This window comes from Thermobia domestica, chromosome 5 (assembly GCF_964235325.1).
Source record: "Thermobia domestica chromosome 5, izTheDome1.hap1.1, whole genome shotgun sequence".
NCBI lineage: Eukaryota > Metazoa > Arthropoda > Insecta > Zygentoma > Lepismatidae > Thermobia > Thermobia domestica.
In genome coordinates, this window is record NC_137458.1 from 112,617,677 (window position 1) to 112,643,678 (window position 26,002).

The window sequence follows — 26,002 nt, forward strand, 5'->3', positions numbered from 1 at the left end:
CAATGACTGATGTCCTGAGAGCAATCAAACTAGGAGCATACATATTGTGGCTAATAAGTTTATAGATGACGAATCTGTCATGCGGTGTTCTTAGTTATTTTTATTGCTATGGACAAGACGATGTGGTCTTGTGCAGTCATTAACAAGATTAAATAGAAATAATCATACACACAAATCATGTTATTTACTTCTGTCAAACTAAGAAAACTATTTATTCGTTAGAAGTTCCTTCGAAAGCTAAAAATGAGGACAGCTAAATAATTTAACAAATTTCAAAATTATTTTCCACTATTTTATTTCAAAACATTTCATTTTACAATATATATATACACACACAGATACAAAAGTCAAAATTACAAAATTCTCACTGTTGTAAACTTAAAGCACTTCGTTCAAATTTAACATTAGTGTATTATTTATTACTTCCAATGAAATAATGGCACTTTGTTCAGAGAATTAGAAGGCAACACATTTGCTTAAATTGCTTCGTTCTCCTGCATACGAAAATAATTTCACGAAAAATGTGTTTACAAATATTCTACATAAAAATAAATCATTTCGAACTTCAGCTCAAGGAAAATGGGATTTTTTTTTTTTTTTTCAAATATTCAACCCTGAGATGCAAATACTATATAAGGAAACTGCGTTGTTGTAAAGCAATGGATATTGTGAGATACCATTACAAGTAACATATCTATATTCGTAATAACTATGTTCAAAACTTCGACCCAATATTAAACTTAAAGAACTCGATATAAGCTAAATACACAAGAAACAGATTTAAAAGGAAAGACTATCACAGTTATTAAAAACAATGACAAGGCATGCAACGAAGTGAGCGTTACATCAACTATGCAAGGCAAATCCTAGTTTATCAGTCTCATGGAACAGAATTTGTTGCAATTGCTATAGGCCATGTAACAGGTCCTTTAACTAAGATTTTACTCAAGCCTTCTCTCATCCTTTTGAACTGTCGTTTAAACTCCAATCCACATCCTTTGGACAAACGGAAGTCTACTAAAATCTTGCCATCCATATCAATCAGGTTCGCTTTGAATATCAGTTGCATTTTTCGCCTATCAACGGTTGTTATTGTCACCTGAAGGAAGTACAAAAGAACAACGAATTAATACCAAATAAATTAGGAGCAGCAGCATCGCATTTACTCATTACTAAAGACTAGTCATATCATCATGTTCTGTGCTATGAGCGATTTGAACAAAAATCGCTCAATGCCTACAGTGTAACATCACAATTTTGAACGAATGCTATTTAAATTTAAGAGCACGGAACTTCAATTTTTTGAGCAGACACTTTTGAGAAGGGAGTATACATATACACCGATTATTCAATATTTTTTGATTAAAAAGACATTGTGTCTATACAAAACCCTGCGTATTGGTATTGTTTTAGAAAGTAACAACGTTGTTCATAAAAGGATACGAAAATGCATGATCCAGTTTATATTGAGATATTGAGGAAAATAGTTTTGTAGCAAAAAACACGAACAGACAACTAATGTCATTCTGTCTGGAGATGGATCGTTTCAACCTTACTGTCTGGTGGTGTTTATACGAATCCTTATCAGTAGTTTTCACGAACAGTTCAGTGTGTGCTGCTTTCACTAGCTTGAATTACTAAATTAGTGCGATGAAAATACTATAAAATGAGGAAATTAAACAGCTCCGAATCACGTGCTAAAGTGGTTGTTTCGAAAGCAGAGTTCTCTGCGGAAAATCGCTCAGTAATTGAAGTCGAAGCAATGCGTTTGACTTTTCAAAGACAGTCACACACACGTGTAAATATTGTACGGAAACGAACTGGTCGTCTAGGACTAATTTCTCGTAAGGACTGCAAGCAAATGGAATAAAATTTAACCACTCCGGAAGCAGCAATAGAACTAAAGAAGAGCCGTTCTTAATCAGATGGGACGGTAATCCGAAACTTGCAGATTTATGGTCTTAGGGGAGCGATTGCAGTAATGAAACTACTCCGAGGAGGGAACAATGTAAGAAGAAAGTATTGTGCTATAACTAATGTCCGGATTTGTATGTAATTACATATTTTTTCCTTTTATGTAGGTTCGTCAAATCCTTAAATGTTTGTGAGTCACATCTGTACGGTGCTTCAACTCAAATTCCATATTTTTATAGTTTCTACACACACACACACACATATATTATATATATATATATATATATATATATATATATATATAATATATATATAAAAAACTGTCTTAAAATTTTGTGTTTACTGAAATTTTAACTTAAAAGAATAAACTCTCCAAATGTGCAAGGCTTGCATCTAGATTCAATTTTGTCATGTCTATCTTTTCGTTTCTTTACCAAATGAGAAATACCTCTTTTCTTGTAAAACCATGTTTTGTAGAATTTTCGCCGATAACAAAAGAAATTAAGAAAAAACAAGTTAAAATCCTACCTCCGGGGTACATTATCAGCGCCCTTTATTCTCAACTCTGGAGGAAGACAGATCAGATGCCTGACAGGCGACTGGCCAGGAAATTTCTAAAATTAAGTCTATTTGATTGTTAGGAGGTCGGACGGGAAAAAGATGAAAGCAAATACTGCAATTCAAGTTAAAACTGTATGCTAGTGTGCTTCCAGGAATTTAATGCAAGAGTTCGTTCCAAGAAGCTAGCGACAATGGCAATATCACAGCTGGTAACCTAAGCTTTCAGAGAACTTCGCTTGTTCAACTGAATGACAGTATTCTAGTATTGCAGTTGCAAAACGCACGTGTTCTGTATTGACAGTCGAAGTTAGAAATGGCTCCGGTTGCCTCAACTTTATCCGCGAAATTACAGTCGGGGGTAACTATCGATGATGCGTTTACTACGGACGGTAAAGTGGTGTTGTGCCACGTGTGATTAAAAAAAAAAAAAATCAATGAAATCTCAGAACTATGTGTACGAAGTGCACTCCATGCAAGAAAAAAATTTGCGAACTAAAAAAAAAAAAAAAAAAAAAGTACTCTTGACAAATGCATCAAGATACTTCAGTGAGTGAGTTTTTCAAAGACATGTGCTATAGATACTATTAGGAATGAAATAGAGTGTTCGTATTATATATATTTGGATTTCTGTGGACGAAACAACCGACGTTTGGGAAGTTATGTAGCAAATTTAGTGATTGGAAATTAAGTAAAGAAGTTCCACCTAAATCCTATCTTATTGTGAGTAAATTGCTGGAACGCACGAATCATTCCACGATTGTTCGCTTTGTAAACCATGGTCTTGTGTTGTGGCCGGAAGGAATTCAGGAAGAAAAAGTCTTGTTCTCTATACAGACAGTGCAGCATACATGTTAAAAACGGCTAGAGCACAGTTTTTTTTTTTACCCTCACTTAATTCATTTCACCTGTATGGCCCATGCTCTTCAGTGTGTTGCTGAAGAGGTGAGAACTTTTGCGAAGTAAATCAATTAGTTTCTTCCACGAAAAGAAAAAAGTTTCCTAAGGCGCCAGAACGTGTTCAAGTTTACAGAGATCAACTGCCAGATGTGCCACTTCCTCCGGAGCCTGTGCTAACGCGATGCGGCACTTGGATACAGGCAGTACATTTCTAGAATGAACAAATTTAGCCTGTTCATTCATTTCCATCGGAGTCTGCTGTGTCAGTTGGCATTGCCCAGAAACTGTTTAATGACTCAAAAGTAGCGTGTAATATCACATACAGACCAATTTTGGTTGGCTACCTTAGAAGCATTAAAAAGCTTCGAGACTTTTGGACGGCCTCTTCCGGAATCCATGAAAATCGTAGAAGATGCAGAGAGACTGCTGCAAGGTGTGTGTGGAGATGTAGCAGAAAAAGTTCGAAAGAAACTAAATGCAGTGCTGGAAAGAAACCCGGGTTACGACAGCCTATTGGCAGTGTGTGAGATTCTCAGTGGTGAAACACGAACCGCCCGGAAGATATTTCCCCCAACTACATCCCCCTGTTGAAATATGCTCCTGTTACCTCATGTGATGTGGAGAGATCATTCTCTGCATACAAGAATATTTTATCCGATTGCCGACATTTTACTTCTGATCATTTGAAAATGTACCTTGTAACCCACTGTGCAACAACACAGTTGAACTGCAAGTACTTTATTTCAAATTAAAAATGTTCATTAGTGGAAATATTCTTCAATCTTAGTTCAGCTGGTATTGTTTAAAAGATATAGGACTGCTTTTCCCTGCATGAAATAAATATATATAAAACAATGCATTTCGTCTTAAGTTGCTTTTAGTATTTAAATTTGTATAATGCGTATGATTCATTTCAAGATTGGGCCCTGGTGACGGATGCACATTTAGTGTAAAAGGTTCTAGATTTAAAACGGCACCACACACCACATGAGATTTCTGAAGTACAAATGCCGTATGCATTGCTTTTCTCGAGGCTTTCCTGTTTCTCTCTAGCCGATTCACATCTTCATTCGCGTCTGATTCTTATTATCCTGCAATCAGTCACGTCAGTGACGTATGACTGTCTCAGCTATTTAAGCATTTCACGTCATTGGGGGACTTGCATTAAGCAGGATGAAGTGTACATTTTCCTTTTTATTTTCGTAATTCGCTTAAATATTGCATACTCATACGCATGTTATTACGTTTTCATAAATATGTAACATTACACATTCTTATAAAATATTAAATATTTCTTATATTTTAAAGCGATTTTTGATACATATTTAGGGGGTTGATATTACATAAAAATCCGGACTCTAGCTATAACATATTGAACCGATGACAACGGAATAGGATATTCTGCACTGATGAATCTAAATTTCAACTTTTCGGTCCCAAACGCCAAATATTTGTGCGTCGCCCATCCGAAAAGAGTTTTCCTCCCGATTGTGTAATACCTACAATAAAACAAAAAATAGTGTCATGGTGAGGGTGTTACACAGACAATGAAGACTGCGACCGTTCATCGATCAGTGCTAGTTTCTATCACTTTGGGCTCAAATAGGGTATAGGTTGAATAACGGAAGGAGTGAGGGCTACGTAAGGAAAAATGAAATGAAATTGAGTTTTAGGTTCCACGGTTATTAGGCTAAAGGAGACTGACTGAGTAATGAATGAAGTGGTGGAATGAAGAAAGTGGAAGGTAACGGGGGAAGGTAACCCGAGGAAACCCATGCATACGGTGTTTGTCCACCACAAAGTTTACTTGGCGGGGGCTGGGATCGAACCCGGGACCCCAAGCACCAGAGGTGAACGCTCTACCACTGAGCCACCGCGGCCCCAACATAAAGAACTTTCAAAATCTCGACATTATTTACTAACATGGTTTGATTTAGAATTATATGGTGCATTACATCAGAACAGTATACTTCCCGAGTTAAATTGTTAGGTAACACGAGCCAATAAAATATGGCATTTCACAACCACTTTTCGGTAAAGATTTTTCAAATCCTTTGCTCTGATGTCAGTTTTGACATTTCACATTTCTGTATCTCTGAAATCATTTCATGCCTCCTAGTGGTCTAGTCTCCTGTAAATAGTTGAAAAGTGACCAAAAGAACATGAAAAAGTGGCCAAAGACGACCATAATCTTATCGTGCTTCTTTTTCCTTTGTCAATTTATTCCATCACCTCTCTGTTTCACCTTTTCTTCTTTACTACTTTTTGAGCTTCCTTCTTCCTTGGGTTTTCTAAGTATGCTTTGTAGTTGCGGTAAGCAGATTTAGCAGATGAAAGAAGCTTCTGAGTAAGTGGAACCAGTTCTGGCCTATTTCCGATTTTTTTCATCCCAAACATTATATTTAACTTAGAATTGAAAGTTCTCAAAGCCATGAAATATCCAAATTTATCACCTACTCTTAAGAAGACAACACAAGACGAACATGATAAACACACAAATACACACACACACACACACACAACGTTGAACGGAGCGTTAACTATTACGAGAGAAAACAAAGACTTATGATAGAAGAAAGAATAGACACAGAAGGGTTCTCAACCCCACCTTGAGAGCTTAAGCATCCACCAACAAGCCACTGTGCTTTAGAAAGAATAAAAGCTAGAATAAGTGAGAATAAAATTGACTGAAGCTTTCAGAAGAGTAATGAATAACAAGTTTCAGCCTTTCCCCATTTATTCTTATATTTTTCTTACAAAACTGCCAATGCAAAACAATCACATGAAAAAGTCCCTTTACCTCCCAAAAAAATAGCTTAGTGACAAATTTAAAAAAAAAAAGTAACTTTTAGTTAAGAAAGTGACTCACTGAGTCCTGTCATTTGTTTATGATCTTTTATTTGTACGATGTTTCTCTTAGACGACAGTCATCAAATAATATTTAACGTTGGAACCTGGTTTGCAAGTGTTATCAACCTCCCTGATCTTAATCTGTTGCGTGTGGTTGCGTAATCGCAGATATTTGATAATGTGAAATTTATAAATGATAATACTCATACGACATAGCAACTTAATAAACCGATAATTAGATATTTTCTCTTAATACAAATCATCTCTTCCTATACCCCAGCTCCCTCTATAAAATTCGGTGCTCCGGTACGACCTAACTCTCAAATATAAATATCTAGAGTACTAGTTCCTGTGATATGTCTTTAACCATCTTTAATATATCTTACAGTTTCCGAGTTAGGCAGCTTCAATGTTACACTTCCCCCGTATTCGGCATCGCGTGAAACCATGCGGTTTTCGCCCTATGTCCATATGAATTTTATTTGTTTAGGGGAGGATGTCACCAGTAGATTTTGGCTACATAATAAATGAACTCATTATATATATATATATACAGACTGTTCCATAATTCGTGTTATTTTCTACAGCGCTGGGAGAAGATGAAGTTTTTACACTATTAATTTAAAATTTGGCACTCTTATTGAGAAATATCTGAATTTTTCGAATTTCTAAAGAAAATAAAAGAAAATTGCTGTTTAGCCCCCCTTTTAGGGGTGTAAACACGAAAGTTCATTTTCCTTATGGGAGATTCAATGTTAAATTTTAGAGCAGTTTTCTCCAATAATTATTCGTGAAGATTTTGGAGCAAATGAGTTGTATTTGTTACAAAATGCAAAAACACCTATTCACAAAGCTAGTAAAGCCGTCTCAAACATTATTTTGCAAAGGTCCTCCTTTTGGGGGGCAAGGGGCGTAAAAAGGTGGTGGGTGATATGTTACCAAAATCTCAAAATTTATTCTCGGAATGCCAGTAAGTGTGAGATTAATCACAAATGTCACAGAATTAATGCTCCAATGTCCTTACATGTAATAGTGACTGATAATGGGGCTACAGCCCCCTTTCAAAAATTAAAAAAAATCACTATAAATATCCTTAGTAGGGACATACGAGAAGAAGGTATTTTTTTTTAATTAATGTAAAATTAGGCGTCATTGTATCAAAAGAGTATGCGTTTTTAAAATCTGGAATGATATTTTGATAACGCATCGTCTTAGGGGGGCACAGGAGGCGAAGCACTTAATGATGGATCTTTATAAAAATTCAAAATTTTGTTCCGGAAATGCCAGTGAGCGTCAGATTTTTCACCACTGTCACAGAATTAATATTCTAATGCTCCTTGCATGTGCCAGTGACTTATATGTTGCTATAGCCCCTCTCAAAAATTAAAAAAAAAATCACCATAAATATCCTTAGTAGTGACATACGAAAAGAAGGTACTTTTTGTCAATGTGTAATTTGGCGTCGTTGTAGCACAAAGGTATGAGTTTTTCACATCTGAAATGTTATTTTAGTAACCACTGCCTTAGGGGGGCACAGGGGGTGAAGCATCAGATGATAGACCTTTATAAAAATTCCAAATTTTGTTCCGGAAATGCCAGTGAGGGTCAGATTAATCACAAATGTCACAGAATTAATATTCCGATGCTCCTTGCATGTGTCAGTGACTGATATGGGGATAGCCTCCCTTCCAAAAATCATATTAAAAAATCACCATAAATATCCTTAGCAGGAACACACCGGAAGAAACTATTTTTTTTAATCAACTAAGTTAAATTTGGTGTTATTGTGCTAAAAAGATGTGTGTCTTAATATGGGATGTTGCTTTGGTACCGCACCGCCTTAGGGGGCAAAGGGGGCGAAACATAAAATGATGGATATTTATAAAAATTCCAAATTTTATTCTGGAAATGCCAGTGAGCATCAGATTAATCATAAATTTCGCAGAATTAATATTCCGATGTTTTTTTGCATTTGCCAGTGATTGATAAGGTGCTACAGCCCCATTCCAAAAAATCATAAAAATTAGCCATAAATATTTTAGCAGGGACATCCGAGAAACCATTATTTCTTGTCAAATTAATGTAAAATAATTTGTTATCTTAGTAAAAGGGTACGCGTTTTTGAAATATAGAATGTTATTTTGGTGACACTGGTTTAGGAGGGCACAGGGCGCGCAGCATAAGTATTTGAATATTTATTTAAAAAATCCAAATTTTATTCTGGAAGTGTGAATGAGTATCAGATTAATCACAAATGACACAGAATTAAGATTCCGATGCTCCTTGCATGTGCCAGTGATTGATGTGGGGCTACAGCCCCCTTCCACAAATCACGATAAATATCCTTAACAGGGACACACCGGAAGAAGCTATTTTTAAATCAAGTAATGTGAAATTTGGCGCTGGCGTTTTTTCTTTTTTTTTTTTTAATTCGGTATAATTTTGATAACGCACCACCTTTAGAAGAAAAGGGGGCGAAGCATAAGATTGTGGATCTTTATGAAAATTCCAAATTTTATTTTGAAAATGCTAATGAGCGTGAGATTAGTCACAAATGTCACAGAATTAATATTCCGATGCTCTTTGCATGTCCCAGTGACTTATATGGGCTACAGCCCACTTCCAAAAATCACAAAAATTCACAATAAATATGTCATAATTAATATGTAGGTTGTCATTATTGAAAAAAAAAAAAATACAATAAACCTGGAAATTATTGTAAATGAATAACTTCTGTCAATGTAACTGATCATGCATATAGCTTTGTTGTTATGGTGTCACTGGAATATAATCAAAGAATTTTATATTTTTAAAAATCAATTAGGGCTCTTTTTATAGCAGAAAATCTCACACAAACCACCTACGTATTTTCTACACACTTAAGCAGAACCATCTCGAAATGTAACACAAAATGACAATGCAAAACGTAGCAGGAACAAAAAATTAAAAGTGAGCTTTAAGTTTCAATATTGTTTGCTTTATTCCTAAAAAGAAAAAGCATGTATTAAGCATGTATGTACGGTTATTGTGTACTTCTTACACAATAACCGTATTATCCAACTTTCCATATAACAACTTACTCGTATGTACTGCAGACGTAATACACACGGACACACGGTTTTAATAGAAACAAATGTTTCCCGAGGAATAAGAATCAGTTGCTGGAAATTATTCTTTGTTGAAAACTACTCTTTTTGGCTCTACTATCACTAATTGTTTAAAGAGATCATTAACCTAAGTGTAAAACCCATAAAATCAACTTACTTTTATTCGGCATGCCCTCCTGAACGAGCAAGACAAATTAATGCGATTTACTAAAGAAACTGAACACCTTCTCCAACATATCTGGAGTGATCATCTCTATACTGTGGACAATCCTGTTTCAAGTCCTCTACACTTGGTGGCCATTCGACACTTGACCCCATAGAAATAATCCGTTCCCCAAATTTCTCTCTCAAAAGATTTATAGTCGTATTTGAGCGATGCACTGGCGCTCCATCTTGTATAAATCATAATTCATCACTTTGACCTAAATTTAAACGATCAAGTTCAGCAAATACTTTTTTTCTTAGTAGCTTTTGGTATGATGACGTTACATTTTCATCAAAAAAGAAAGGTCCTATCACCTCAGTCGCAGTTATACCACACCAAACCATTATTCCTCGTTTGTCCATTGACACTTCTGATCTCACGTTCGGCTGTATCGATGACCAATATCTTGCATGTGATGAGGACACAAAACCATTTAAGAAGAATTTTGCTTCATCGGAAAACATCACTTGAAATAAGAACATAGGGTTTTCATTTAACTTCTCAATAAAGCAGTTACAGAAATAAACACGATCACCATAATCACTTGCACACAATTCAGAAACCATTCGGACCTTGTATGGTTTTACCTTCAAGTTTCTTAAAATTCTTTGTAGCGTAGTTTTCTTAATATTTAAGCCTAAACTTCGACGAGCAAGGGATTTCCGCGATGAACTAGTAACAGATAACAATACTTGTCTTTTTGTTTCTTCTGTAGATACACTTGGAGATCTTCCTGCACTTTTTCTAGATGCAAGATGGGTAGTGTGAAAACAATTGCTGCGGAACTGTTTGTACAAACGGTGAATTTGCATATCGTGTACTTTTAATCCGAGTTCTTTAACTATACGGAATCTTGTTGCTCTTGCAGATTTTCTGATAAAATGTACCATTCAATTACATTAACACGCTGATCCTGAGTTAAAGACTGCATGATCGAAGGACACTACAGTATGAATGTACTCTTAAAGTATACTGGAAACGACAAGTAATTATCAAATGATTAAGCCAGTCTATCCCCGAGATTCACCTACTATGTAATGTCCATTTCCGAAGAAGTCAATCTAACCCAGGTGTTGATTACAGACACGAAATCCTATTGAACTGTCAACACGTTAACTCGTAAATCGTTAGTGTATTGCGATAAGAAAAGGTCTGAAACTGTTGTCAGCACACATGAACAAGAAGTTGAGTCAGGAATTAGAGGGTGTTTTATAAACAAAAGTTTGTTGACATTGCTTAAAATCAGCTTACAGTGGGACACCAACAAATGATTCGGACGTGTTCCAGTGCTTCTTAAACACACATCTCTTAGCATGGAAGATAATAGAACAAAGTGGTGTGGTTCTTTAAATGATTTAGGGACCGGGAAAGGGGAATTGAATCACTAAAGTGGTCGCTGGCACATGGAGGTAGCTTCTAAGCATTAATTTTGGTACATTTCCAAATATTTTGACGCTCACGGGAAATAGCGAAAAGTTTGAATTTTTCTTACTGCCTATCTTCCCCAATTTGGAGGTTTGGCGTAATAAAACTAGAAACGCATGTACCATCATAGATGAAAGGGGATGAAGAGGAGGAATGGTATCGTATTTTGTACCTAAAACTGCTAATTTACAGCAAAATTCGTATAAATATAGAGCAAACTGGTTTCCGCATTTTACATTGAAACTCCAGTTAGGCCAATCAAACTTTTAGTTGACGCCACTAAAAGAGATCAACACATGACCATTATCATATTGTCGCTTTAGCTCTTTTTCTAAACAAACATTTTTCGACAATAATGCCAAATTTCACTTTAATAATGAAAAATATTTACCTTCTGCCAGTAGGTCCTTGCGTATAAAAACATTCATTATGAATTTCTATTGTTTTATGAAAGGGGATTGTAGCCTAATATGTCACTGGTACAGTCCGCAGCAAAAAAGCTGCAACATGAGCATATATGTTTATTGTGAAACGACGAAGTCCTTTGCTCCAAAATAAGTGTGCAGGGGAGGACGCCGAGGTTTCTCCTGGCGTGATTCATGCCACTTAGACGTTATGTTGATTCCCTGTGCTGTTAATCGTAGTTTCACAATAAACTTACGTGCTCATGTTGCAGGTTCTTTGCTGCGGATTGTACATGGAAATAGCATAGGAGCATTAATTCTGTGCCCCTTGCAATTAATTTCATGCTCATTGGCACTACCAAAATAAAATTTGGAATTTTTATACTTCGGCCTCTGTGCCCTCCAAAGCCAAAAATTACCAACCGCGCTATTTGTCCCGTTACCAAAATAACATTTCAGATTTGGAAAATACAGAACTTTTTATTACAATAACACCAAATTTCACATTAATCGACCAATAGAAAAAAAAGCTTCTTCTGGTATGTCCCTGTAAGAATATTTATCGTGATTTTTGGTGATTTGTGGACGGTGGCTGTAGCACCACATCAATCACTGGCACATGCAAGGAGCATCGGAATATTAATTCTGTGTCATTTGTGATTAATTTAATACTCATTCACACTTCCAGAATAAAATTGGAATTTTTATAAACATCCATCATTTTATGTTTCGCCCCCTGTGCCCCCCTAAGACGGTGCGTTATCAAAATAACATTCCAGATTTGAAAAACGCATACTCTTTTGATACAATGACGCCTAATTTTACATTAATTAAAAAAAATACCTTCTTCTCGTATGTCCCCACTAAGGATATTTATGGTGATTTTTTTTTTAATTTTTGAGAGGGGCTATAGCAACATATAAGTCACTGGCACATGCAAGGAGCATTAGAATATTAATTCTGTGACAGTGGTGAAAAATCTCACTCTCACTGGCATTTCCGGAACAAAATTTTGAATTTTTATAAAGATCCATCATTAAGGGCTTCGCCCCTGTGCCCCCCTAAGGCGGTGCGTTATCAAAATAACATTCCAGATTTGAAAAACGCATACTCTTTTGATACAATGACGCCAAATTTCACATTAACAAAAATACCTTCTTCTCGTATGTCCCTACTAAGGATATTTATGGTGATTTTTTTTTTATTTTTGAAAGGGGGCTGTAGCCCCATTATCAGTCACTCTTACATGTAAGGACATTGGAGCATTAATTCTGTAACATTTGTGATTAATCTCACGCTTACTGGCATTCCGAAAATAAATTTTGAGATTTTGGTAACATATCACCCACCACCTTTTTACGACCCTTGCCCCCCCAAAAGGGGGACCTTTGCAAAATAATGTTTGAGACGGCTTTACTAGCTTTGTGAATGAGTGTTTTTGCATTTTGTAACAAATACAACTCATTTGCTCGAAAATCATCACGAATAATTATTGGAGAAAACTGCTTCTAAAATTTAACACTGAATCTCCCATAAGGAAAATGAACTTTCGTGTTTACACCCCTAAAAGGGGCGCTAAACAGCAATTTTCTTTTATTTTCTTTAGCAATTCGAAAAATTCAGATATTTCTCAATAAGAGTGCCAAATTTTACATTAATAGTGTGAAAACTTCATCTTCTCCCAGCGCTGTAGAAAATAACACGAATTATGGAATAGTCTGTATATTTATTTATTTATTTATTTGAATGCATGCTTAAGACTACTGACTTTTTTCTTTAGTGACATTTTTAAATTTATACTCCACATTTGTTTGTGCACAAAGTAATGTGATCATCGTTATTATAAATAAGTTTCTGTTAAACAGTTTTATTGGAGAATCTTAAGATGGAACAAAATTTGAACTTTGGATTCAAATGTACGGGTATAGAAAAAATTTAAAAATAGTTTTTTAATCAAGAAATTTCCTGATTTAATCCCCAGCCAAGTAATTTCGTTGTGGACAACATCGTGTTTGCGGGTTTTCTGGGAATACTCCGGTTTCCTCCCACATTCTCGTTCTACGAATTCTTCCATAATTCACTTTAGTATTAGTTTCCCTTAGTGTAACGGAAATAATTGTGGGATGTTAAACTGTTCATGTCACAAATCAAGAAATATTACAATAGGCTGAAACCCACTTAAATTTACATGTCCTGATAATATGACTTAAATTATATTAAGTGCATATTTAATATAGGGCTGCCATTTTAGCAGCTGTGGGAAATAGGCCGTACAATGATAAAAACTAAATTCTACAAAAAAAATAATCTATTATTCTTTCGCAACTGCAAATCTGACATTGTAAACATGCCAACTCTCAATTCAGAAGATATGTTCCATGTTCGTCCCTGAACACATGAGAGCCCTATTGTTATTGGTTATATAATCTCATAATTGGGAACACACTTAAGTTAATCTTTATTCATAGCAAATTTTATTAAAAGAAAAATGAAGTTTGCAATGAACTGACACCTGATATGTATTTACAATTTCGTTAATAGTTGGCGCTATAGTCTATTTTCAACATTTATGTTAGTCCATACGCAAATAATTACTTGTACTACTCAAACTCTGTAATTCACATTTCACTTATAAAAACAAATATTACCAAACCAGAATTTAACCGTAATTACTAGGCCACTAAGCAGTAATGAAGTCTGAATATTTGTGGGAATTATTTTTTGTAAACACAAGCAAAGAAAAAGCAGCAGCAAATTGGTCTTTTTCTCTCTCTCTCTAAATTAGAACTTCTAATTAGCTTGATTCTTCAACTTCACACAAAATTATACTACGAACCAGCAACTTAAAACTTGTCACAGCCACAGCACTCACTAAAGCGACAGAGGCATAAATTTATATTACAACTATACAATAGACCCAAAGTTTGATATTGATTTTCCCAAGTTCAGTACAGTGTCCGAATGGAAATACATCAAAAAGAAATTTGAATAACTCGAGAACCAATAGTGATAGAATCGTCCGGTTTTGTTTTTCGGGAAGAGTAAAGAATAGGATTTTATATTAAATTATTAAAATAAAAAAATAAAACTTTTTTGCTCGGTAAACATTACGATGGTACTCAACCTCCTCCACGTGTTGTGTAACATTTGAGGTGACACGGATTCACAAGCATCGATACTTCGTCTTAGATCATCCAAATCGAACTAGGGCCTGGTAAACAAAAGAACAAAGTCCAAGGAAACAAGTTGCGCGGTCTCTGGCCACTGGATGAGACCTCCCTTTCCAACCCAATAGTTCTGAAAATAGTTATCCAGAAATTCTTTCTGCAACGGGCATAATGGGGAGGAACCACGTCTTAGAACATGTATCCCTATAGTACGCAAGACGGTATAATATTCCAACACTACCAGGAACTAATACTACCACCAACGTTCCTGTAATTGTAGCTTGTTCAAAGAATAAGCCGATGACAACTTTCAATCAACGCACCCACACGCTTTATTTTGGGCTGTTGCGTTCGTTCCACAAACTTTTTTTTTATGTGGACTTTCTTCACCTCCATATCCTGCAGTTATGCCTATATACGTACTTCACCTGACGTACGGAAAATTGCTGACAGAAAACTGCCCTTTTAAGGAATCATTGTGCTTATCAATGTACGGTAGCATTTCAACAACGAATTCCTACCTGCAAGGCTTTTTATTAAACTGGTTTTTGAACAAGCTGTAGCTTATAGACTGATACGTAACCTTTTATGCGCAATATACACTGATATATGGTTCATAAATGTTACGATTCGCGACACCTTGCCTAGGATTTGCCTTTTAAGATTAACAAATATACTGTGAAAATTATTATTACACGCTGTATAACTTCGCGAAATTATATTTTGTTAGTTTTAGGACAACAGTTTGTCATGTCATTAACGTATGTATGTATTATTAGTACCTTACTTTTGTGCATTTCGCTACAAATATTAGGGTATGATATTGTTCAATGGTTTGTCCTTTCCTTGGTTTGTGTGAAAATCGAAACAGGAAGTAATTTTAAATATTGAAAATTCTTCTGTTTTCTTAAGATCAGTTATTTCATTAATTATTCTCTTTCATGAAAAGTTATTCTGATTGGTGAAACGAAATCGCCATTAGACTAAGATACGTCAATTTCTGATTAGTCGGCATTCATTTAAAGTTACGAGAGGAAGATGCTTTTATTACTGCGTCACCTTTCATCCAATTAGGGTTCATAACTTCATTGTTCATTGTCTTGTCCTGGAAGTGAAATAAAATGTTTGTTCTTGTAGTCTCTAGAAATTAATATAAATACGTTTACTTCGTGAGAAAATAACGAAAAAATGTGGTGCAACAAGTGTATACGCCATTTTCTTCACCCATGAAGTCCTGTTGTATTCAATTGTGTGCTGCGCATAAAATTCTATTCCTTTATCATTCCGAAAAACAAAACCAGACTATTGGTTTTCGAATTATTCGAACTTCTTATTGGTATATTTTCATCTAGACAACAGTTTCCTTATAAACTCCTTCAAATTCAAATTCACTTCCAATGCAAAGCACGCTCCCAGAAATTTAAGCAATATACTCACAAACTGTTCAGATCAAGGTTTAAGACAGTCATTTCTAGATACTAATTTTTAAGCTCAGTTTTAAATGGCACTACTTACAATACCAGCAGGGTTAATTTTCCAAGAATAACCCATCTTTTCCAAAAGAACTCTTAATTCGCTCAGTGTTGTCTCTCGGTCAGTGGTGACAAAAAACCTTGTCATTCGACGTACAAGCTTCTGGAAAAGATTGCTCTGAAACAGAAATAATCACAATAATATTATTAACTCATGACAGGAAAATTTATGAGATTTACAAGTAACTTTTCTCTCTCAATACGCTTTAGGACTAAACTAAATCACCGATACTTCATCTAACACTTAAAAATCCGAAGGTTCACCGCCAAAAAAGAAACTAATCATGTGTACTAAACCAACCTTCGGCGTTCCTTAATATCCAATTCAAGTCCTCTTCTCTTTCTTGGTCCATTTAAGTAGGCCCCACAAGCAAAGGTAAAACAAGACTTATTTCATGTGAATATGACCCAACCGCGAGTTCTTACGGAAAAGTATCAAACTGACCAAAATGTTTACTGAGCTGGGCATTATGCACGCTCCCCTTCAAACTAGGAAAATGAGGATATATATTGTGCTTGTAGTGGGAGATTTACAAAATGAAAAAAATCGAGAAAATAAAAAAAGGGGGGGGGGGAATAGTTACAAAGACACAGACTAATAATGTAAGCTGAGATTCCCTTTCTGTTCAGCTGATGCCCTTTCGTAAACAATACATACTTCATACCATCCCTCTTTCCCGCTCGTTGGGTAGACAAATTTCACATGCAACATTGATTATTTGATCTTGAAGCCCGTGTTATATACTGAAAACAATTTGCACTCATTCTTGATAATTTTGTAAAGTTATAATTTGCACAATTATTTAGTTTTCAGTAACAAATCTTGAATACAAATATGAAAGACAAAATGTAAACATGCAGCGCCAATGAAGTTTGCTGAAGCCTGAATTTGTCAAATTTATTTGTGCATTATTTTTAGTGTATTTGGCTCAGGCAATTTAATTCATTTTTATTTTAAAACGACTGCTATTTTTAAACAAACAGTGTATCTTATCGTTGTACTTCCTCGCAACGGATGTATATTAGCTACGAGGCAAGCGAAGCAGTCGACGGCCTTGGCAACCAACGGCAGCAATCACAGTCCTACCTGTGCTTACGTCATTCTGGTAGACGGGACTCACGTGAACAGCGAGAGCAAGGAGGAAACTGCGTGACAAAACATTCATTTGGTGCCAATTTATTGAAACTGAAAGAGCCTTTTTACACTCGCTGCTACAAAAGTGCATATCAAAATGTAGAATCAAATATCTAATCAAATTTCCACATATAGGGAACATCCACATTATTTGTCAAAATATTATCTATCATTAATAAAGATATATAAGTATCCTAATTATCAAATATAAGCTTCATTTATGCCTATCTTGGACGTCATTTCGACCTGTTAATCGTCACACGTGCTTTCAAATTGTTGTGCATGGTGCAATATATTGATAATCGAATTCTTTGAGTGTCTAGTTGATTTTCAGGTTAAATGATGCTGAAGTTTTATCGTATTCGTAAATTTAATGTTATTTGAATTTTCGCCTATGTGTAGTTAGCGGTGAGAAGCTATCGCTTTGTGATAACTTGTATCGTCGTTAACGCTCGGGTGAAAGATTCGATTAACTACTATCTATTGTAATGCTTGCTCTACTTATATTACCATCCTATGGAGTAATCACAAACTGTACAGTCATCACAAGTGGTACTTTTTTATAATTTCCATGTTTACTTCTGCTCAGTGGCTTATGCCGCTCGTGTTGGCAACCACTGGACTAGAGAAATATTTCTAAGTTCTTTCAGTTATCATTTAAAGACTTCATTACTGGTCCCTGTAATTCACAAGGGTGCCCAGATGAAATAACCCACACAATTTCCGACCATTTACGTTAACATGTGAGTTACATATGCATTAGCTAAGGCTTCAATATAGATCCACTTGCATCGCAGTACCAAATTTGGACATACATGTTATCTTTTCTTCCTCATGTACAGTTAGTATTCGAGAATGTCCTATATGGACTGTCCTCGGAATCTACAATCGTACGGAACAAGGTAAGGAACTTCCAAGCAGGTCTATAATTTACAGTTAACAACTTCGTTGAAAGGTTCTTCTGTTCATGTTGAAGTTATGGCAGTGGTTTAAACCAAAAAAAAAAAAAAGTCTTAGAGAGGCATTCCACAGAAGACAGTTGGCAAGTGCTACTTGAACATTTACACTTGAAACACTACAAATTTACAATGGTCAACTAATTACTGACAAGGTTGTTCGTGGAGAATTCTGTAGAGAAATTATGTTGGATCGGATAGAGGAAGACGAGACATTCCTTAACACAATTATCTTCAGCATTTAGAATACACTTTATATCAATGGCATAGTGAACACTCAACTAGAATCTGGGGTAGCGAAAACCCATGTCAAACCATTGAACACATCCATGACAGTCCAAAAGTTAAAGGTGTTTTTTGGCCTTAGCAAATTTAAAGTGTACAAGCCTTTTTTCTTCATGGAGAAAACTGTCAGGGGTATCGTGTATCTTGATGTTAAAAATTTTGTTTTAATTCCTCAGATGAAGATGTAACCTATTACTAAGAGCAAAAAGACGCACCGCCTCACTTCCTCAGGAAGTTTGAGATTTTCTTGATATTCGCTTCCCACATCGGGGGATTGGCAGTGCAAGTCCAATTGCATGGCCACCTCGCGACTTGGCACCTATGGGTGCCTTCCAGTGGGGTTTTGTGAAAGATCGAATGTGTGTTCCGTCCCTACCAGACAATCTTGTAGAGCTGAGAAATCGCATTTACGCTGCTGTTGCAGAAGTTAAGCCCGATGAGCTGAACTAATGTGGGAAGAATGACTTCCGGTGAAATGTCTGCCACATCAACGGCAGTCACATCAAACCAAAATGACACTGATGTTAAATTTAAAGTGTTTTGCTAGAAACTTACACCTCTCGTTCCTGTAAGTAATAAATTTCTATATGCTTTCAAAGTTGTAAAGTTCTTGTTGACTTATCCTGTACCTATCTAAAAGAACCTTCCCGTCCACTAGCTGAATAGCTCAACATTACAGTAACAAAAAACTACGCAGCGGTAGCAAATTGCAACTTTAAACCCTAATTCTACTTAGACTACAGGCCATACTCGTAGAAAGAAGAACTGATATTCTGAATCTAAGATTTGAATAGCAGCGAAGTAGTAGTATTTATTGCATTACTTGAAACGTATATGTAGGAAAAGAAAAGCCTCTTCAGGGTGAATTTATTTTATTTTAATAATACTATGGATCAGTAACTTATTTCAATATACTTCAAACATTTAACCAAGCAGATTGACAAAATTAATCTTATAACTTACCTGACTAGGAGTAGTCTGAGTCCCATTCATTTGAGTACTCAGTAACAAATCATCGATATGAGCTGGCTGAGAAAATGAACACAGGACTTTCTCTTCAGGATAGCCTTCCGGTGGGACACTACGCACAAATGGCTCTGGCTGTGTTAGACACAGCCTTGTACCACTATCATCATTGAGGCTGGGTGGTGAAAGATCACTTCCGGAGCATATGCGCTTTGCTGCTGGGGGCGTGTCTGCTGGCCTTACAACTGAATTCAAAGAACGAACAAATTATCTTCGAATTCTAACCTTTCACACAATGCTCAATTACACTATTGAATTAGCACAATATCATCATTACGATAAGAGAAACCCAGAAAATATCTTTAAAATGGACACAGTTTTCTCTGCTCACGGAAACACTATACTGTAAGTACACGATTATATATTCAAATGCTAGAGCTCGGAAAAAAGTCATTAAGTCAATACAACCATACCTAATCATTCTCATTTGAAGGTCTCGGTCACATACATCAAACCGGTTATAAGGGCAACTGAATATACGCCAACGGTAACAAATCTTTCAGAGAAATAAGAGGGAATGCTGATAAGGACTAAGCTTTACTTTGAAGGAATGTAGCAAGGCAGCTGAAAGTTTCGTGATGTTACTTTTCAATGGAACCATAATAAAGAATAGGACCATAATAAATTTCCTGCTTTCCAAAAGAAAGGTGTGGAGCAGATCCATAAAGTAATGTCAACTTTGGGTGACAATGGCCCTTCATACGTAACAAACTGTTAGGTTGTCAAATTGAAAACTGGCCACCGGTGTTGGAGGTGAAAAACCTAGAAGTTATGCTTCTGCCTCTGACATAAAAGCCATTCATAACTATCATCGCGGACATTTTAATATCTGTCGAAGCACGCTACATGTGGATACATCACGTGAATATGCGCTATTATCCGTGACTTGGATGAGAACTGGAGCAAAGTAGATGCAACGTTTTGACAAGAAACGTGTGCAGACTTTGGTTATGTTCTTGGAACGTCTTGTAAAGAGTGAAAAAATGAAATATGAGAGTTTTACGTCTCACGATTATGCCGGCGAGGCTAAAGGGGACTGAAGATAAAAAATTATGAAATGGCGGAATGAAGACAGTGGGAGGAAAGGGAGAACCAAGAAACACCCCCACACACGGTGTTTGTCCACCACAAAGTTCACTTGGCGCGAGCTGAGATCGAACCATGGACCCCAAGTACCAGAGGTGAACGCTACACCATTAGCTACCGCGGCCCCCCTTGTAAAGAGTGAGCCATGGATAAATAGTATCTGGTGAGAAGACATGGATTTATCAGATCATGATACCGAAGAACTAAGGAGTGACTATACAGTGGTTTTCCCCAGGGTAAAAATTCCTTGTGCAGAGGTCAGTGTAGAAACCACCAGAGACTGTTCTGTGAGTGAACAATCTCGAACAAGGTTCAACCATTAATACTATCTTGGTTAAGTTGACGGAAAACGAGGGAAAATGACTCCTTCGGATAGCTTTCACATTTGTTGCATGAAAATGCCTTAACAGGCTAAAGAGCCATATTGACCGTAAGCTTTGGTGTTACTCCATCTACCCTATTCGCCTACCCTAGTACCTTCCGATTACCCTTGTTCCTCAACAAGAAACCTGACAGGACAAAGTATTGGTAATGTTCAGGAGGCAACTAATGCTGCAAATTAGCTGGTACAAAAATATAGGATTTTGCTTTAAGAACTGCAGACACTAAGTGTACGGACTTATAGAATATGTAGAACAGTATGGCAGTTTCAGCTTTCTAGCTCAATTCCTTAAGGTACGCTTAATCTTTATCAGCATATCCTCGCACAAACTACATGAAGTTCTCAGTCAGACAAGCCACCAATCACAGCTGCCAACGAACAGGAAGCCACATATGTACAGTATTCCCAGGGTGCAAATTTGATTCCTTGCGCATAATACATAAAACATTTACTATTAACTACTCTAGTTTTACAGATACAGAATGTGAGTGGCTCCATATAACGACTACACTGTTCTACGGATATTGTCAGATCAAAAACTCATATCAGCATAGCTAGTTGGTATCCTTACACAGACGATGTTAGTAACACACCTGCTTCTCTAGTAATTTAAACTAATCCTCTCTCCCAATTTTTACGAGTCTAATAAGAGAAACTACGAGCAAAACAGCTTGACACTACGGCGCATACGGGCCTCAGCATTCATTGGGTGTCCATGACTAGTGGCTTGTATGTCATGTAAACGCCTGTGATCCGTTAATTTGCTCGGGAGAGGACGTAGGTTACACATAAGAGACTTCAATACGAATTGGAACTACAGGTAGGGATATAGGAAAATGGTTACACAATGAAATCCGCCACCTTGAACTTACGCAATTAAACAGAAACCACAGCAGAATGTGAGATTTTAATAGTAAATTTTTGTAGAAATTGAATGGCACTTTTTTTTCATCTAGCGCTAACAATTATGAAATTACGACTTATTTTGTATAGTTGCAGCTAATACTAGCATAAGATAGCCTAGACACACGCAGAGCGCAAGTTGATAGTGCTGATCTCTGCAGAACTAAGCACCATAGTAATTGCAGACGATTTTAACCGCTTTCATCTGAAAAGTATTTCCATCGGCAATAATATCTTCAAATGCTAAAGAAATTCCCAGAAACCGACTGTGGCAGATCGACCAAAGAGACTACGCATGGCAACAGCTGTGCTCTTAGTCTCATATCAACCATGCGCATTATGTCAGTAAATAAGTGGTACCCTTGTAAGCTGCAACTTCAACACCTTACAGAAGATGATCAAGCTCATCGCCTGGAATTTGTTCAATTGGCCATACAAGAGGTAGAGAAAATCCACGTTCGAATCTGACATCGCTTACTCATGAGAAAAGAAAAGTCGTAACGTAGTAATGATTAGCACTAGAGCAAAATTACTGTCATTCAATTACTACGAAAATCTGCTATTAAGATGACATCACATGCTATGGTTTCAGACAATTACATAAAATTCAAGATGGTGGACGTCATTGTGATGTATCCTCAAAACATTTTCCCCTAATCCTGTACCTTACATGTTTACTTCGGTTATATCTGAAGCGTTTACCACTAATTAGGGTGTTTCAACACTTTTGGATCACTCTGTATCACAATGTAATGTACAAATATAAACTATATCTTCCTTCAAGTACAGAAATAAGTAATCAAACTTACATGTTTAAAAATGTACATAAGACACTATATTAAATTTCACACAACTGGACGCTTATAAACTTCCCGTAAATAGCCATGTGCAATGGAAACTACTTCATTTTTAGCACTATAGCTCATTCAATGCATATTACGAAGCATCTAAAATCATGAAAGAAAAGTAGGAAATTTGTAACGCACAAAAAATAAAGACTGGCAGACAGAAATTAAAAATTATCAACAACAATAATAGTAACACGTGTCTTAAAACCTGTTTATAGTTTTAAAAAAATTCAGACAAATCTAAACTTCGGGCTCGTACTTCACATTATTTCTAACTTGTATTTTACCGAACTTTCCTGAAACCAGTGTACAAGAAGCTTGTATAAGCATATATGTATTGTTACTCTGATCACGAAACTATTAACGATTTTTCTTTTTCTTTCGCATATGTAACAACTGCATCGCTCATAGTCTAACAGATACAACACAGAAATAGCACTAACACTGTGAAAACGACAAGTATATCATTCAATGGTTCGCTCCATTCAACAAAATTAAATCCACCACATGCCTAGAAACTCCGTTGTAAATAGATTAATATCCCTACACCATAAGAGGCGCTTGAATTTTTCTATAATATTTTATTGCAAAATATAAACACAGACATTCGAATATTAGATATAACAATACCCCACCTATCATTGCGGGCAATTTTTTGCGTTTTACCTTCTGCACCTTCAGAGAGTTCGTCTCAAGTCGAAGTATCCCATGAAATTAGAATTATTCGTATTGGCAACTTCGTAAACTACCCAACTGCTTTTTCTTCCATTCTAGATCTAACATCCGAAAACACTTAAACACATGTCTTTTATCACGTTGACCGGTGTGACTGATTTCAAGGGCCATTTGTACCACATCACTTTCTGTAGTTTTATATAGTTAATTTTCGCTCACCTGTTATATCAGTCTACTCAGATTGGTTTTCGAATTGTCGGCAGTCAACGAGTAAAATGAGAACTATCAAATTCCATGATACTAAACATAAGAGGTTCCAAGGTATGGGCATTATAATTGCAACCCTATCAGTTTTCATTCTTTCTAGGTCGGATATCATAACTTCTAAAGCATGTGCAATTATTTTAAATGAAAAGTCTAAATACCAAATTTCAAGTCTCTCGCCTTAAAGGCTACCTAGATAGGGGCACATTATTGCTATCCCCATTCCCCCATTTCAAAGTTGTATTTCCGATAATCCTTAGTGATACCTAAGTCACAAATCTGTCCAAATTTCAAGGATCTAACTAACTAAAGGATCTAGCAGGCTAGCCTAGACGTACTGAGACCTACTATTTTTATGTACAAAAATGTGAATGCAATAATGCATAAATCACGTTGAATAATTACTATATTTTGTTAAGACTTATGTTGTATCTGCAACTTACCGTAAAACCTGACACTACGCATTGAGAAAATGACGACTCACGCAAGTTACACATTTTCTACGAACGTTACTATCTGAATTAACCTACTTGTATAACTTGTGTCGAATTTCTTCTTAGTCCATGTGCATTAAATGGGACTGCGTTGGGTCTTCCGCCAATACCTGCTCCGGTTTTAAACGTGATTTACCTGGATTGTTGAAATTGCTGCCAAGTAAAATAAACGCAGGATCACCTCAAAAACAGTAACTTGTGTATTCCTTGTCAATCTTCCATAGCTTCACTTAAGATTTATAGTAAGACCCCCTCCCAATTCATATTTCATTGAAGAAAACTATTGTTGCCTTTTTGAAACGATATTTGCGATTGTTTTCTTTAAAGTAACTGTGGGTTTTGTCACTTCAAATGTTTGTAACACGTAAAACTTGCGCTAAATTATTAATATTACTTTGTGTAGGTATAACTGAAATTATAATATTTACTTTTATATATAATTAAAAAAAAAAAAAGTTTTGTAATTTAACATTTAACAGGGTTTGAAAAACTTAACAGACTTTCTTAAAAGCTAACCCAGCTGGGTATATGTGAGTGTTGAAATCCTTCTGAATTCTTAAGATTCTTTGAGGCAAGAGTTAAAATTTCATTGATAATTTAAGATTATATCATAATTTACAAGTTTTCTGTTCACTCGCCTTCTTTCCATTTTTTAAGCAGTTTCGTTCACTGAAACTTCTTTATATGTTTAAGCTATCTGTTTATCCGTCCAGGAGAAAAATCGAGAACTACTTGACGGGTTACTATAAATTTTGGCCAGAATGTACGTCAAAATTTAGACAGGTCGCTGACAGGTGATGTTCAAACCGAAAATGACAGAAATCCGTTTTAACGTTGGTAATTACGGAACAAAAACGATCATAGATAGCGAGAAGCTGTTTTCTGCAATCGATTAAGCATCGCAAGAGTATACCTATTTCTAGATTCTTAACTCATACGGGATAGAAACCCATTGCAACTTCAGTTTGCAATAATTCTCTACAGAGAGCAAATACAAGAACAAGAAGAGCTCTTTTTGGAACTACTTGAGGTTCTACAAACAAACACCATCTTTATTAACATTCTATTCAAACCGGAAGTGGCATAAAACCACTTAGTTTTAATGTTGATCACTATAGATTAAAATATTAATAGATGGCGAAAACATGTTTTCTACATTCATAGGAAATAGGAGCATTTTAAAGTGATAAGTATTATAGATCATCATATACACGGATTTCTAATTCAAAAACCATTATCTGCTTATCAGTTTGTATCGTATAAATTTAAGAACTCTCTCGTGGCTAACGTCCGCAACTTTGATGCGAAATATCCAGCTTCGATTCTCCATAAAATCTCATGTGGTTCTAATAGTTAAGTCCCATATAGCCTAGATGCTGAAAGATTAAACTAAATCAACCAAGTAAATAAATAGTAAATGTTTCTGCAATATAAAATATTACGTGTAATGAATATTCATCTGCTTTCCACCCGCAAGTATGATTTAAATGTTATAATTTCAACATGCTGCCTATCCACAAAACTGTATGGCACATTCTTTATACTACTCTCAGTTTCATCTATAATAGATGAAAAGAAAGAAAGAAAGAAAGAAAAAAAAAACGAGTTTTAGTAAAAACCGAAATATCCATGTCTTCCCGTTTCTACTGGCTCTCAGTTCAGGATTTACAGATTCATGTTGGTACGATTGCTGTCCAAGGAGTTGTTCGACATGTAGTTACTTGTTTTCCTTTTTACAATCTGGAACATGACTGATAGCCATCTGCTATGTCTGAACTTCCCCAGAAAGAAAAGGCTACGAACACGTAATGACATCAAGTGGTGTTAGTCGCTTTTACGTGATTATGCTGAATTTTGAGTATATTTTTCGGTAATAACCCTTTTCT

At 35.9% G+C, this 26,002-nt stretch overlaps 1 protein-coding gene across 7 annotated transcripts in view; it reads right to left on the bottom strand.

The window, feature by feature from the left end:
• Positions 1–278: 278 nt before the first annotated feature.
• The window catches only part of grp (serine/threonine-protein kinase grp), a 74,699-nt gene continuing 48,975 nt past the window's right edge, over positions 279–26,002 (bottom strand). For all 7 annotated transcript variants that reach the window (XM_081758885.1, XM_081758888.1, XM_081758886.1 and 4 more), the window contains 3 exons: positions 19,402–19,649; positions 16,046–16,180; positions 279–1,099 (listed from right to left, as the gene is read on the bottom strand). In XM_081758885.1, the coding sequence (XP_081615011.1) occupies positions 881–1,099; positions 16,046–16,180; positions 19,402–19,649 (602 nt within the window). In that variant the 3' untranslated portion in view covers positions 279–880. The remainder of the gene's footprint in view (positions 1,100–16,045; positions 16,181–19,401; positions 19,650–26,002) is intronic.